This window comes from Daucus carota, chromosome 9, assembly GCF_001625215.2.
Source record: "Daucus carota subsp. sativus chromosome 9, DH1 v3.0, whole genome shotgun sequence".
In the NCBI taxonomy this organism is placed as follows: Eukaryota; Viridiplantae; Streptophyta; class Magnoliopsida; order Apiales; family Apiaceae; genus Daucus; species Daucus carota.
Genome location: NC_030389.2, coordinates 42907121 through 42923482, shown reverse-complemented (window position 1 = coordinate 42923482; position 16362 = coordinate 42907121). Strand labels below are relative to the sequence as shown.

Sequence of the window (16362 nt, the reverse complement as noted above, 5' to 3'; positions counted from 1 at the left end):
GTCACTAAGACATCTTCGGCACGTGTTAAACATAGCATCGTTGCGGTAATATGGCATCCCACGCAACGCCTTGCAAATCTCTAAATATATTGGTATACATTGTAGGGAGAGATGTCGAGGCAGTAAAGAAATTACTCTTGAATCAACTCATTGCCAAATATCATATTTGTTGGGTACAGAACTTGAAGAAAACAGAAGATTTTATTGTTTCTTGATAAATTACATGTGCTGCTATAGCAGTCTTTATATAGATAGACAAAGTATCTAGACTCTTCCTAGAATTCATCATTAATTAGATACATGAATAATTTGGAGACTCTTGGTTTCATACATTGAACATTGATCATGACTCTAGGACTAGAATATTCTGGATACTTGGATTATAGGAATTACAAATTATCTTTTTAACATCCCCTCTTAATTTGTAATTCTCATCTGATCTCTAAAGTATGCGAACTTATTACTTGAGATTGACTTTGTGAGCATGTCTGCAACTTGCTCATTTGTACCAATGTAGTCCAACCGAATTTCTTCCTCTTGCACCAAATCCCGAATGAAATGATAACGAAGTTTAATATGCTTGGTCTGACTATGAAAAACAGGATTTTCAGTCATTGCTATGGCTGATTTGTTGTCGCAGTAGATAATAGTTGGATCATTCTGGACTTGCTCCAAGTCGGCCAAAATTCGTCTTAACCAAACAGCTTCACATGATGCTTCTGTTGCAGAAACATATTCAGCTTCTGTGGAAGATAGTGCTGTTGTTTTCTGCTTTTTTGATGACCAAGAGATAGCATTTGTTCCTAAAAAGAAAACATATCCAGATGTACTCTTGCCATCATCCAATGATCCTCCCCAATCACTATCTGTATACCCAATCAGCCTGTTATCTTCATTATGAACATACTTGAGACCATGATTTTTTGTACCCTTAAGATAGCGTAGAACGCGTTTTGCAACTGCATAGTGTATACGACTTGGATTATGCATGAATCTTGAAAGAAGGCTGACTGATTGTACTATATCAGGCCGTGTATTTGTGAGATATATAAGTGATCCCACAAGACTTCTATAGAGTCTTTCATCAACCTTGTCTGATCCATCATCAAGTTGTAATTTCTGATTTGTAGCCATTGGAGTTTTCATTGGATTACAACCTTCCATGCGGAACTTCTTTAACAGGCCATCAACATATCTTTCTTGAGACAGAAATATTTCTCCTTTTGATTGTTTTACTTGAATACCCAGAAAATATTTCATGAGGCCTAGATCAGTCATCTCAAATTCTTCTTTCATAGAGTTCTTAAAATCTTCGACCATATCAGCATTGGTTCCCACATAAATCAAGTCATCCACATATAAACATGCAATGAGAAAGTCATGCGTACCAGATTTTTTTACATACAAGGATGGCTCACTTTTGCTTCTGAGGAAACCTTTTTTACGAAAATAACCATCAATCTTAGCATTCCAAGCACGTGGCGCTTGCTTCAGTCCATATAACGCCTTAACAAGACGATAAACTTTATCTTCTTTTCCTTTTATCACGTACCCTTGAGGCTGCTCCACGTAAACCTCTTCCTTGAGTTCACCATTTAGGAACGCTGACTTGACATCGAGTTGATAAACTGGTAGTTGAAGTTGAGCTGCCAGTGCAAGAACAGTTCTAATTGTTTCCATGCGAGCCACTGGAGAAAATGTTTCAGTGAAATCAACTCCGGGCTGCTGAGAATATCCTTTCGCTACTAATCAAGCTTTGTGCTTCTGTATACTTCCATCCTCATTATATTTTGTTTTGAAAACCCATTTAACTCCAATTACGTCTTTGTTAGTTGGACGATCAACAAGATGCCACGTATTATTTCTCTCAATTGTTGAAATTTCTTCATCCATCGCTTTTCTCCAAGTTTGTTCTTTTGCAGCTTCTTCATAATATTGGGGTTCGCCAGTAAAAAATGCCACATTACAAGAATCGTATACATCATATATTGAGCGAATTCTTCTGACAGATGTATCTGTGGTGCCTTCAATTAATTCAAAGTCTTCTGCAGGTTTGGAATCGTCACTGAATTCTGGTACATATAAAGGAACATTATTTGCAGGTGATTGAGGTGATTTTTCATCAGGAAACCACCTTCCTGTTTCTTCAAAAATCACATCTCGTGAGATAGTAATATCCTTTGTGGCTGGATTGTAGAGACGGTAGCCTTTTGACTCTTCACTATAGCCAAGAAAAATAAGTTTTTCACCCTTTTCATCAAACTTTTCTCTGCGTTGGGCAGGAATGAGAGAGTAAGCAATGCAACCGAATACTCGGAGCCCTTGTACATCAGGTTTCTTCTTGTACCAGGCTTCATATGGAGTTTTGTTGAATACGGCTTTTGTTGGAGAAATATTGAGTATATAGACAGTTGTGTTAACAGCCTCGGCCCAGAAATCATTCGAAAGACCTTTACCTTTTAACATGCTTCTCGCCATTTCAACAATTGTCCGATTTTTGCGTTCAGCGACACCATTTTGTTGGGGGCTGTACCTGATTGTTAGCTGCCTTCGAATACCTTTCTCTTTGCAATAATCTCGAAAACGATTTGATAAATACTCTCCGCCGCGATCTGTTCTAAGCATTTTGATTTGTTTGTTGCTTTGCTTCTCCACCAGTGCCATAAATTGTAGAAAATAAGTGAAGACCTCAGACTTTTGCTTGAGAAAATAGACCCACATCATCCTTGTATGGTCATCAACAAACAAAAGAAAGTACTTGCTGCCATTTATTGATGGAGTTCGTGATTCACATAGATCTGAGTGAATCAATTCCAGCGGTGCTTTTGCTCTCCAAGCAGTCCTTGGAAAAGGCAGTCTATGCATTTTTCCGTAGATGCACCCTTCACATACTTTGTTTACATCTGAGATATCAGGTAGACCAACCACCATATTTTTATCTTTCAATAATTTAAGGCCCTTGAAATTGAGATGTCCATATCTCAAGTGCCATAAAATTGAGTCCTGACTAGTATCAACTTTAAGAGCAAATGTGTCATGTAGTGGCAGAGTCAATGGAAATGTTTTGTTTGGCATCATCTTCACTTTTGCCACTTCAGATATTTTCTTTTTGTCGAAAATAATACATTGCTCAGCATCAAATGTCAGAGAAAACCCCTTTTTCATTAGTTGGCCAGTGCTTAAGAGATTCTGTGTTAATTCTGGAACATAGTAAACATCAGTAATTTTTTGAGGCTTACCTTCGTTTGAATGAAAGACAATGACTCCTCTGCCTTCAATTTTGAGAGTCTTTCCATCTCCAATCTTTACCTCAGACTTCTGACTTTCATCAAGTTCTGCAAATAGCTCTCGGATTCCGGACATATGATTACTGCAAGCACTGTCAATATACCAGCAGTGGTGTTGTTGCAGTTGCGTATTCATGCATGAAAAAGTTACTTGCGCGTCTCCATCCTGCTCTGAGAAATTAGCCTGATCTCTATTTTGAAACCAGCAATCCTTCTGAGAATGATTTGGAATTTTGCATCTTTTACAACGAAAGATGCAATTTCTTGATTCATGATTTGTCTTGTTACATATAATGCATTTCGAATTATTGTTTCTGTTATTAAAATTGTACCTCTTTCCTCTGCCTCGTGTTCGCCAATTTTGATTCCTCCCTCTGTTGCTGCTTTGGTTGTTGTAACTGCTCCGTTTGTTACCATCCTGATGTGAAGCTTCCCTCTTATCAGAAATGTTCATTTTTGCTTGAAAAGCTTGATCCATAGGCTGATTTGCAAATCTTTGTATTCTTTCTTGATGTGCTTCAAGAGCACCCATCAGTTCATCAAGAGTAAGTGTTGCCAGATCTTTAGAAACTTCAATGGCCGCTACCACATGTTCAAATTTTGCAGGAAGGCTTCTCAAGACCTTCATCACAATTTTTTTGTCTTCTAAGGTATCACCATAACTTATAATCTGATTCGTTATGGTTGAAACTTTGGAGAAAAATTCAGAAACAGTTTCGCTTTCTTTCATCTGCATATTATCAAATTCTTTCCAAAGTGATTGGAGTTTTACCGAGATTACTTTGTCATATCCTTGAAACTGCTTCCTCAGGATCTCCCATGCTTCTTTTGAAGTTTTAGCACTCATGATACGCGGAAAGATGACTTTTCTGACTCCTTGTTGAATAAAAAGAAGAGCTTTTGCATCCTTTTTTCTGTTATTTTTGAATTCAGTTTGTTTGGCTGCTGACCAGGATGTTATCTCCTCCTGAGTTGCTGCTGCTGCTTCGTACCCCTCATCAACTAATTCCCATAGATCATGAGACATAAACAATGTCCTCATTTGAATGCTCCAGAAATCATAACTCTCACCATTGAAAATCGGAATACTATTTTGAGCATAGCTGAATATTGAATCATTACTTGTTGCCATGATATTTAAAAAAAAAGGGAGTAATTTGATGATTTGGGTATTTGTAGGAGTGAGATAAGATTAGCTCTGATACCAATTTTGTTGGGTACAGAACTTGAAGAAAACAGAAGATTTTATTGTTTCTTGATAAATTACATGTGCTGCTATAGCAGTCTTTATATAGATAGACAAAGTATCTAGACTCTTCCTAGAATTCATCATTAATTAGATACATGAATAATTTGGAGACTCTTGGTTTCATACATTGAACATTGATCATGACTCTAGGACTAGAATATTCTGGATACTTGAATTATAGGAATTACAAATTATCTTTTTAACAATATTTTGAGGAGACATATATAACATTGCTAAAGAAGCTGGTACATGAGAACAACAAAATACCTGCAGATAATGACCGAAATAATTATCATTATCCTTCGGCAGAAAATCTCCGAAATAATCAGATAAGTTTCTTCTAATCACGCGACGTGCTTCTCTATCCCAAGCTTCATTCCCCGAATTTCTTTTACACAATCTCCAAATCAATGAAACAATCTCATCAACTAACTGTTGAGCTTTGACAAGACGAGTACTCCGCATGACTCCAACCAACTGTAGCACAGCATCATTTTCTACACAACATTCCCCCAGGGTTTGCTCCGGGTAAATCTGCTTGCTCTTATAAATTAACATCTGCACGTTCGATAGAATTCCAGCTTTCGATTGTATCAAATCAAGAACGTACCCAATCGTATCGTTAACATCCGCTCGAATAACTAATGTGTTCATTCCAGAAAACAATCTTACAAGGAACTGTAGGCTAGAGTGCGATTTCGATGACTCAGCCGAACACGCTGCTGATCGAGCACCGGAGACGGAGTTGATAACGTCAGATCTCATTGTAACGGCGGAAGAGGAACTCACACCATCATCGACACGGGTATAAGCGTCCAGTTTATGTTTGCAGGAATCGATTAGAGACATTTGGTGTGTTCAATATCGAAGACAATATTTTAGAGATGACCGACCGTATAAATTAAGAGCCGCCGGAGAGAAAAATCCTTCTCGGCTTTCAGAAATCCTGCTCTTATAAGTTAATATTACTCTCGTCGTATTTTAATATTTTTAGACATTAAATTCTAGTTACGTGTTTCATATTAAAAATAGCAAAACGGTTATCAGCTTTATCCGTAGAATGAAGATACCATTTTCTTAATATGAGAAATAATCACGATTCTGTGTGCGTTATCTCCAAATTTTGATTTTTCATATCTATCCAATTTTGTATTTTTTCACAATGTTATATCGATAATTTTATTCACTACTTCATCTTCCTCCGCTATCTCTAATTTGTATGTGGGTTCATAATCTATATCGGTTGCCTGCATCGGTTGTTTTAAATTTGGAATGTTCAAAAGTTTGATAATTAACAATACTTCTCGGTTTTCATAACTATTGAATTCTTCGCATTTTTTGTTGTTGAATAAATTTCAACCAATTTCCGAAACCTTGTCGAAAATTTAATATGACTCTTGTCGTATTTTAAGATAGTGCCGGATATAAATTCTTATTACGTGTTTCATATTTATGATAGCCAAACAGTTATTAGATAAATCTGTAGGTGCAAATACTATTTTTTAACATGAGATGTAATTACAATTACGCACTACAAAGTTTAATATCACTGCTAATTTTTGAAATTTTGTCCAAAGTTTAATATCACTCTTGTCGTATTTTGAGATACTTCTAGATATTAAAATCTAATTATTACGTGTTTTATGTTTCATATTTATGATGGCAAAACAGTTATCCGGTAGATCTGCAGAATGGAGATATTATATTTTAATATGTGAAATAATTACGATCGGTTTAGGGGTGGAAAAATCCAACACGCTTCCGAAACCTGACACGAATTCGTCTCGATAAATACAAATGAGGGTCCGAGATTTTATATATCAGATCGGGTTCGAGTGGGGTAATTTTTTCTCTGAACCCGACCCGAGTTTTTTGGGAATAATTTACCAAACCCGATCCGATATATAAAATCTCAGACCCTCATTTGTATTTATCGAGACGAATTCGTGTCGGGCTTCGGGAGCGTGTCGGATTTTGCCAACCCTACACAGAATCGTAATTATTTCTCATATTAAAAAATAATATATGCATTCTACATATCTACCGCATAACTGTTTTGCTATCATAAATATGAAACATAAAACCCGTAATTAGAATTTAATATCTAGCAGTATCTCAAAATACGACAAAAGTGATATTAAACTTTGGAAAAAATTTCAAAAACTGGTAGTGATATTAAACTTTGTAGTGCGTTATTGTAATTATATCTCATGTTAAAAAATAGTATTTGCACCTACAGATTTACCTAATAAATGTTTGACTATCATAAATATGAAACACGTAATAAGAATTTATATCCTGCACTATCTTAAAATACGACAAGAGTCATATAAAATTTTCGACAAGGTTTCGGAAATTGGTTGAAATTTATTCAACAACAAACAATCCGAAGAATTCAATAGTTCTGAAAACCGAGAAGTATTGTTAATTACAAAACTTTTGAACATTCCAAATTTAAAAAATCGATGTAGGCAACTGACATAGATATGAACCCACAGACAAATTAGAGATAGCGGAGGAAGATGAAGTAGTGAATAAAATTATCGATATAATATTGTAAAAGAATACAAAATTGGATAAATATAAAAAATCAAAATTTAGAGATAACGCACACGGAATCATGATTATTTCTCATATTTAACATGGTATCTTCATTCTACAGATACAGCTGATAACCGTTTTGCTATTTTTTAATATGAAATACGTAACTAGAATTTAATGTCTAAAAATATATTAAAATACGACGAGAGTAATATTAACTTATAAGAGCAGGATTTATGAAAGCCGAGAATGATTTTTCTCTTCGACAGCTCTTAATTTATACAGTCAGTCATCTTTATAATATTGTCTTCGATATTGAACACACAATGTCTCTAATCGATTCCTGCAAACGCAAGTTAGACGCTTATACCCCTGTCGATGATGGTGTGAGTTCCTCTTCCTTCGTTAGAACAAGAACTGACGGTATCAACTCTGTCTCCCGTGCTCTCGATCAGCAGCGTGTTCTGCTGAGTCATCGAAATCGAACTCTAGCCTACTGACGTTCCTTGTAAGATTGTTTTCGGGAAATAAAACATTAGTTATTCGAGCTGATGTTAACGACACGATTGAGTATATTCTTGATTTCATACAATCGAAAGCTGGAATATCGTCGAACGTGCAGCTGTTAATTTATAAGAGTAAGCAGCTTTACCCCGAGCTAACATACCCCGGGGGATAATATTGTTGCGGTAATATGTCATTGCACGCAACGCCTTGCAAATCTCTAAAAATATAGGGATATATTGTTGGGAGATATTTCGAGTCAGCAAAAAAATCAACATATATAATAAACTCCTCACAAAATATCATATGATATATAGACATATATAACATTGTTAAAGCAGCTGGTGCACCGGAATACGAAAATACCTGCAAATGCCCTATATAGAGCCATGTCATCATCACTCGGCAGCAAATCAGTGAAGTAATGAGTCAGGTTTCTTCTGCTTCACTGTCCCAAGATTCCTTCCCCGAATTCCGTTTAGACAATCTCCAAATCAATGAAAAAATCTCATCAGCTAACTGTCGAGCTTTCACAAGAGGCCGAATTCCCCTAGAGTTTGCTCCGGGTAAAGCTGCTTGCTCGTATAAATTGACGGCTGCACGTTCGATGGAATTCCAGCTTTCGATTGTATCAAATCGAATAATTAATGTTTTCATTTCAGAAAACAATCTTACAAGGAACTGTATGGTAGGGTTTGATTTCGATGGCTCAGAAGAAGTGGAGCCGTGGGCAGCATAATTTTCCAATTAGGGTTTGCAGGAATCGATGAGCGATATTGTGTGTGTAAGAATGAACAATTTAGAGACGGCTGATATGAATAATTTTGGAGCTCATGGTTGGGAGAAAAACCCTATTTGGCTGTTTACTTGTGTGTATGCGTATCTACTCCGATTTACATTTGCATCTATTATTTCAGCACACTCTTTTTGGGCCTTTTAAATTTGAAAGGTCCCAAATTTTCATATGCTATATCCGCTAAATTTAAATTTGCACCTATATTTTAGGTATACTTTTTTGGATTGTTTTAAAATTTTGAAATGTCCCAAATTTTCATAGTTATCACAAGTTTTAAAGCTTTAGTTTTAGTTTAGTGGCAGCGATTCAGATTACTTTTTTAAGTTATTATTTATTATAATCTTATTGTCTTTTTATTTGAGTACATTATATTCTTCTTAATATATATATATATATATATATATATATATATATATATATATTTATTTACAGTATTGTTAGTTTGATATATATAGAGCTTTAATATACATTTTTACATTATAGTTTTTAAATTAGATACAAATTTCTTATAAATTAAATTTTTATCCTATTTTAAAATTTGATTTTTTCTAATTTTTTTTTCTTAATTACATGTTATATTATGAATTTGTTTTAGAATGATATATTTTATTTTTGTATAATCATTATGTTGTTTATTATTTCTAAAGAGATGAAAAATATATTTTTCAATCCCACTTGTAGAGTCTTTAATTTTTAGTCAAATTCAAATTTTTTTGTTTGTAATTGATTTTGAAGTCTAATAAGCAAGTGTTATGTGTAACTAAAATTAGTTAGAGATCTTGTCAGTTATTTCAATAGTTGTTGGACAAATCTATGATCTTTATTAATAAACAAAACCTCCTTTGAGTGAAACATCATAATTAACAAATATTAAATTAACAAAATTTTGTTATCATCAATTACTTTTTTAATTTAATTATTATTATTCAACTACGAAACAACTTACATATTGCCGATGATTTTATATTATAGTGATTGTTCCACCAATATATATTTACATCGCCAACAAAATTGTTCGTTTTAAATTTAGAACTCAAACAATTTAATTTAAAAAACAACTCATAAAATTCTTAATTTTTTTTAAATTCAAATAAACAAAAAGTCTAATTAAATTATTAGTCAATTCCATATTATTCTTAAATTTAATTCAAACCCTATCCTCCACAAGAGTACTGCAGTAAAGACGAAGAAGAGGATGATACTATCATGACAAACTTAAATACTATATTTTGATACGAAGAGAACGAGTTTGGTATCGATTTTACTTATTTCATTTTTATTTATCCGATTATATACATCTTTTTGATACAAAAAGAAATTAATAATATGAAAAAACATTATATTATTAATTATATTAATATTTAAATTAACCAGCTCACCCAATTTTTCTAAATAAAAAATATCAATTCAATAATAATTGGAACACATGATAATGTCTCAATTATATTTAACCAAAACGCAATTTCTAGTTAAATTCAATCTAATACCACTACTCATACCAAAGAACATTATAGAAATTAAAATTTTTTAATAACATCATTTTTTAAGAAGGTAGCATTTCCTAATTTTTGAGACATATATTTGTATTGCAAATTTTGCACATGTCATATTATTCCCTTATTCAAACCATATACAAGTGGTAGATTATAAACGAAACTGCTATTTGTTGAAAATGTTATAAAATATAACCTTCCCAAAATCTTTGAAATTTTAAAGTGTAATGTGTTCAATATTTTGATGATTTGATTATGTGATGGATATATATAACTTTAAGCGTTGACGGAAGTGGTAATGAGAGTATTATGTGATGACATGAGTCATCCTTATGTTGTTGTCTCTGGGGGAGATCCGGTTATTAAAGGTTGAGATTAAGTTGTGTGAATGTAATTGAATTTGTGGGGATGTTTATGGATGTTTTAGTCTTTTGTTTGTGTATGATTATGTGTTTGGGATGTTTTGTTAATGAAAATTATGATAGTGTGGTTTGAATATTTGCTTGGATTGTATAATAGTTAAAATGTTTGTTAGGTATATATTGAATAGTGAATGCATGTATGGACAGGTTTTTGACCATACTTGAATGGTAAAAAATGGCAGAAATATATAAAATTGCACGGGCTTTAGAATATAAATCCAAACTTACGACAGATATATATGTCGAAAGTTCCACATTTCTCTATAATTTATGGCAGATATTCACAATAGGCTCAGTCGTGAGAAAACTACAGACGGAATTTTTCGTCACAAGAACGGAACCAAAAATACGAAATTATGGGTCCACAATAAACATATGACGGAACTTTCCATCCTAAAATGTCCAACTTACGACGGACTGTACGTCGTAAGTTTAACTATGAATATGCTAGAATTGCGGGTTCTACCAGGTCAACTTATGGTGGATACGCGCATGTGGACTATGCGTTTCTAGTTGGGTAAATAGGGCACTAATCTTAATAATATATATTTTGGACACTTCATCTATCAAAATGTGAGATTTTGGTCATTTTCTCATGAGAGTAGTTATGGTTAGAGTTGTTTAAGTTCGATTTAGTGTAAAACTAATTGATTAATTTAGTTATGAGCTACTCTTCTTTTATCGAAGTTTATTTGGTAATATAGATTATGTTGTCATAATAATTACTAGTATGATTTCTAATAACCTGTATGCAATCCTATTTTCAGAGGTTTAAATTGATTTTCTATTAAAACTCTTAAAAGATACAAAGTTTTGAAATATTTATTTTTACATTTTTTCAAAAAATAAAGGTTTTAAATAATTTTTGTGTTCGTAACACCAGATTCAGAGTCCCGCATCTGAGAGATGTTAGAGTTATATTCAGCACCTAAAACGTGAGTCATGATTAATTTGGATCAAATATAACATAATAGTTCTTAATAAAATCTAAATTAGGATAGTCCGATCTAGAAGAATAATTTGAATATATGTCATCTTTGAATTTAGGAATAGAGGTAATTGTAATTCTCACCCCCGCGACTTTAATTTTAAAAAAAAATGTATAGCAAGACTTAATAAAAAAAAAAACATATGCACCCCAAAATTCACTATTACAGAAAATACTTTTTGCAACGTACATTTTGTGTTGTATTTATTAAAAATCGTCGCGCAACTCTTTTTCTAGCATCGGTTTAAGTATCCACACATATAATGAATTTTTTTGATTTATAGCGACGGTTCTTCAAATAACCGACACTGTGTTTTACGTCGGTCAACAATAGCCACCGCTTAAAAGGAGTTTTCTGTGTCGATTTACAGGACACCAAGACTGTACATTTTCTGCAGTGGTTCACGAAATAAGGACGCTATAGATCTATAGTTTCTAGCATCGCCAGACAATTATCCAGCGTAATAGAATGTTTTTATAAATTATTTAAAAATCTAAAAAATAGTTATTGTATATTTGTTCCATCGGGTTTATGGCTGATTTTAGTCAAAAATCACCATATTTGCTTACACCAGTTTGCTCTCGACAAAATCAATTTGCAATACCCTTGACAAAAACCAATTGCTCTCTTAGTCTGCTCAATCTCTCAATTTGCAAGACCGTCAATTTATATTTAACATATGAAGTACTGCTGTTTAAAAATAACTTGAAAAAAACCAGACAAGAATGTATATTATGTAATGCTTGTATTAATTTTTGTATGTGCCACCAAGAGAATTTACATCCCTGACATATGGAGTAATGTTTATCTCAAGCAGTCCCAAAGCTGCAGGCAACATGCTCCTGGGTAACGAGGCTGAGACGATCTTGCATGACTTCCAACGATTGGTAAGGAGGAAAGCACAACCGATAGAAGCACGTCTGAGAAGTTGGAAGGCGATTGCACGTCTCGTTCACCTTGTAAATGTATAGCCTGGAAGTTAAGCCACCAAAACCTTCTACAGGTAGATTCTTCAGCGACGTCCAAAAGAATAGTAGAGCTTTTCTCTGCCCTGCTGACATACTCGCCACAGTCTGTGATTTAAGATGGGTGATTCTTAATAATGTAATATCATACCTAGTGCATTGTACACAGCTAGTTGAAAGGATAAGTAGATAACTCATTAGAACTTGCATAATACTCCCTCTGTTAGAATATAATAGTCGTTTGACTTATTTTTCACGTATTTTTAAAAGTTTTGACCGCGCACTTAGAAATGTTATTTTTAAAATTTTCTTTTCGTGAACAAAAATATGTGAGTCATATTTTTATTTACAAAAAGAAATTTTTAAAAATAATATTTCTAAGTGTACTGTCAAAACTTTTAGAACTACGTAAAAAAAAGTAAAACTACTGTTATATCCAAACAGAAGGAGTATTAATTAGGATCACGTCATAGAATATATAATAAGAGTAGGTATTACTGACTCATACCTCCCAGAACCAAGATATCTGAGGATCAGTTTCCTCATAGCCATTGTAATCAGTGTGAGACTTCCAATCCTCAACACATAGAGGTCTTTCACTGCCATACAGCATCCAATCAAAATCTTCAAGTTCTAAGCATTGGAAAAATGATTCCCGGAGCCTGTCCGAATTCATGATATCGTCAAACCCTTGAGTAAACTGAGCTACCTGATCCTTAACAGAATCAACAAAGTGATATTGAACAAGCCGAGCAACATAGTTTACTCTATTTTTACTATTCACGGAAATATTTTTTCCATCAGGCAAGAGCTCCACAATATTTTTGGATCCAAAGTTGTCTGCTTCGACAATAAAAGTTAAAGCTAGAGCATCTTGATCAACTTCATCTGGATCCATTTCCAAAATTCGCTTGCAACTACTGTAGAAGACTGGATCTGTATCCCGTATGTCTTCCACAGAAACTTTCTTTCCGGCCAGTTGTTGAAAAAATACTCTATCAAAGACAATGCCAACCTGAACTTTGCGAATTAAGGCCAATGCAATTACTCTTCCAGCAAACTTGAAGTATTCTAGGTGCAATGGATCCACCCTAGACACTGCAAATTCGGACGAGTCATTAATTTAAAAAATTGAATTTATCAGAGAATAACCAGGGAGGAATTCAAGGGGAGAATATGGGGTGAGGTATAAATTTTTTAAAATACTAATGTTGAAAGCAATCACTATATCAAACACCAGGGCAAACTATATTAAAGTCACCCATACGATTCATACTCGCAGAAGCATAAACAAAATATAACTTCTATGAATCATATATAGGGCAAAGTAGAATGACAAAAGCACCAAGCTGATTACCTGAATTCGGAAAAAACCTTCTACGATCATTTGGACAAGCTACAAAGAGGGCATTTCGAGGGTCAAATATGGCTTGACAAACTAAGACAAACCACTCCCTCTGAACACCAGGGCCAGTAGCTTCCTCATCTTTAAACTGCAAATCTAAACTAGCTCGAAGTGTTTCAGCCTCAGAGTGTGCAATGTATTCAAAAGAGTCCTCCAACAATCGTGATCTGTCAATAAGCATGATCTCTTGGATCAGGTTGTTATCCTCATCACTAACTCGTGCAAGTAACATCATTGCCAAATGCCTTCTGCACTCAAAATTTGTCACCTCTTTATGCACCGAAATCCATTCATAATCATCCTCCTTGCTAGCATATTTAATAATTAAATAGCAGAAAGAAAGCTTCCTATTCCTCAAAGTTGTCCAAAACTGTTTTGCTAAGTCTGGGAAGTGCTTAGACATATTATTCAGCTCCATTATGATTGCAACATACTGGTAGCACCCAAGATTTTCACTCTTAGTCGGCAATAACTTCTCCAGTTCTTCAAGACATGAATCCATCTTGTTCAGCAGCCTAAAGAAAGTCTCAACCATGATACTAAATTCTTGATAAGGACCATCCTGAGATACCTTTCTGTATCGAAACTCAAAGAATAGCTCCTCTGTAATAAATGTTTCTACAGGCATCAGAAAGTTTTTGAGATAGACAACCTCAGTCAATAAAGGATGTGAGGGACTCATCCTTGTATCCGGTTCTATACCAGCATCCATAGAATGAACTATCTCATCGGCAGCCTCTGCAACAAAAGTTTGCATGTCTTTTATAAAATTAACAAGATAAGCATAGCCAGCTCCATTCGGTGCAGTCTTCATCTCGGTACATTTGACCATGTCACTAAGACATCTTCGGCACGTGTTAAACATAGCATCGTTGCGGTAATATGGCATCCCACGCAACGCCTTGCAAATCTCTAAATACATTGGTATACATTGTAGGGAGAGATGTCGAGGCAGTAAAGAAATTAACGTAATCAACTCTTGAATCAACTCATTGCCAAATATCATATTTTGAGGAGACATATATAACATTGCTAAAGAAGCTGGTACATGAGAACAACAAAATACCTGCAGATAATGACCGAAATAATTATCATTATCCTTCGGCAGAAAATCTCCGAAATAATCAGATAAGTTTCTTCTAATCACGCGACGTGCTTCTCTATCCCAAGCTTCATTCCCCGAATTTCTTTTACACAATCTCCAAATCAATGAAACAATCTCATCAACTAACTGTTGAGCTTTGACAAGACGAGTACTCCGCATGACTCCAACCAACTGTAGCACAGCATCATTTTCTACACAACATTCCCCCAGGGTTTGCTCCGGGTAAATCTGCTTGCTCTTATAAATTAACATCTGCACGTTCGATGGAATTCCAGCTTTCGATTGTATCAAATCAAGAACGTACCCAATCGTATCGTTAACATCCGCTCGAATAACTAATGTGTTCATTCCAGAAAACAATCTTACAAGGAACTGTAGGCTAGAGTGCGATTTCGATGACTCAGCCGAACACGCTGCTGATCGAGCACCGGAGACGGAGTTGATAACGTCAGATCTCATTGTAACGGCGGAAGAGGAACTCACACCATCATCGACACGGGTATAAGCATCCAATTTGTGTTTGCAGGAATCGATTAGAGACATTTGATGTGTTCAATATCGAAGACAGAATTTTAGAGATGACCGACCGTATAAATTAAGAGTCGCCGGAGAGAAAAATCCTTCTCGGCTTTCAGAAATCCTGCTCTTATAAGTTAATATTACTCTCGTCGTATTTTAATATTTTTAGACATTAAATTCTAGTTACGTGTTTCATATTAAAAATATCAAAACGGTTATCAGCTGTATCCGTAGAATGAAGATACCATTTTCTTAATATGAGAAATAATCACGATTCTGTGTGCGTTATCTCCAAATTTTGATTTTTCATATCTATCCAATTTTGTATTTTTTCACAATGTTATATCGATAATTTTATTCACTACTTCATCTTCCTCCCCTATCTCTAATTTGTATGTGGGTTCATAATCTATATCGGTTGCCTGCATCGGTTGTTTTAAATTTGGAATGTTCAAAAGTTTGATAATTAACAATACTTCTCGGTTTTCATATCTATCGAATTCTTCGCATTTTTTGTTGTTGAATAAATTTCAACCAATTTCCGAAACCTTGTCGAAAATTTAATATGACTCTTGTCGTATTTTAAGATAGTGCCGGATATAAATTCTTATTACGTGTTTCATATTTATGATAGCCAAACAGTTATTAGATAAATCTGTAGGTGCAAATACTATTTTTTAACATGAGATGTAATTACAATTACGCACTACAAAGTTTAATATCACTGCTAATTTTTGAAATTTTGTCCAAAGTTTAATATCACTCTTGTCGTATTTTGAGATACTGCTAGATATTAAAATCTAATTATTACGTGTTTTATGTTTCATATTTATGATGGCAAAACAGTTATCCGGTAGATCTGCAGAATGGAGATATTATATTTTAATATGTGAAATAATTACGATCGGTGTAGGGGTGGAAAAATCCAACACGCTTCCGAAACCTGACACGAATTCGTCTCGATAAATACAAATGAGGGTCCGAGATTTTATATATCAGATCGGGTTCGAGTGGGGTAATTTTTTCTCTGAACCCGACCCGAGTTTTTTGGGAATAATTTACCAAACCCGATCCGATATATAAAATC

At 34.3% G+C, this 16362-nt stretch overlaps 1 protein-coding gene across 1 annotated transcript; it reads right to left on the bottom strand.

Moving 5' to 3' along the window:
* Window positions 1-11995: 11995 nt before the first annotated feature.
* On the bottom strand, window positions 11996-15299 carry LOC135149685 (E3 ubiquitin-protein ligase UPL5-like). The gene is made up of 3 exons (XM_064085483.1): window positions 13604-15299; window positions 12755-13344; window positions 11996-12354 (listed from the first exon to the last, which is right to left on the bottom strand). Exons 1-3 carry the CDS (start codon window positions 15297-15299, stop codon window positions 12091-12093), a joined length of 2550 nt encoding a protein of 849 aa, XP_063941553.1. The 3' UTR covers window positions 11996-12090.
* Window positions 15300-16362: the final 1063 nt, after the last annotated feature.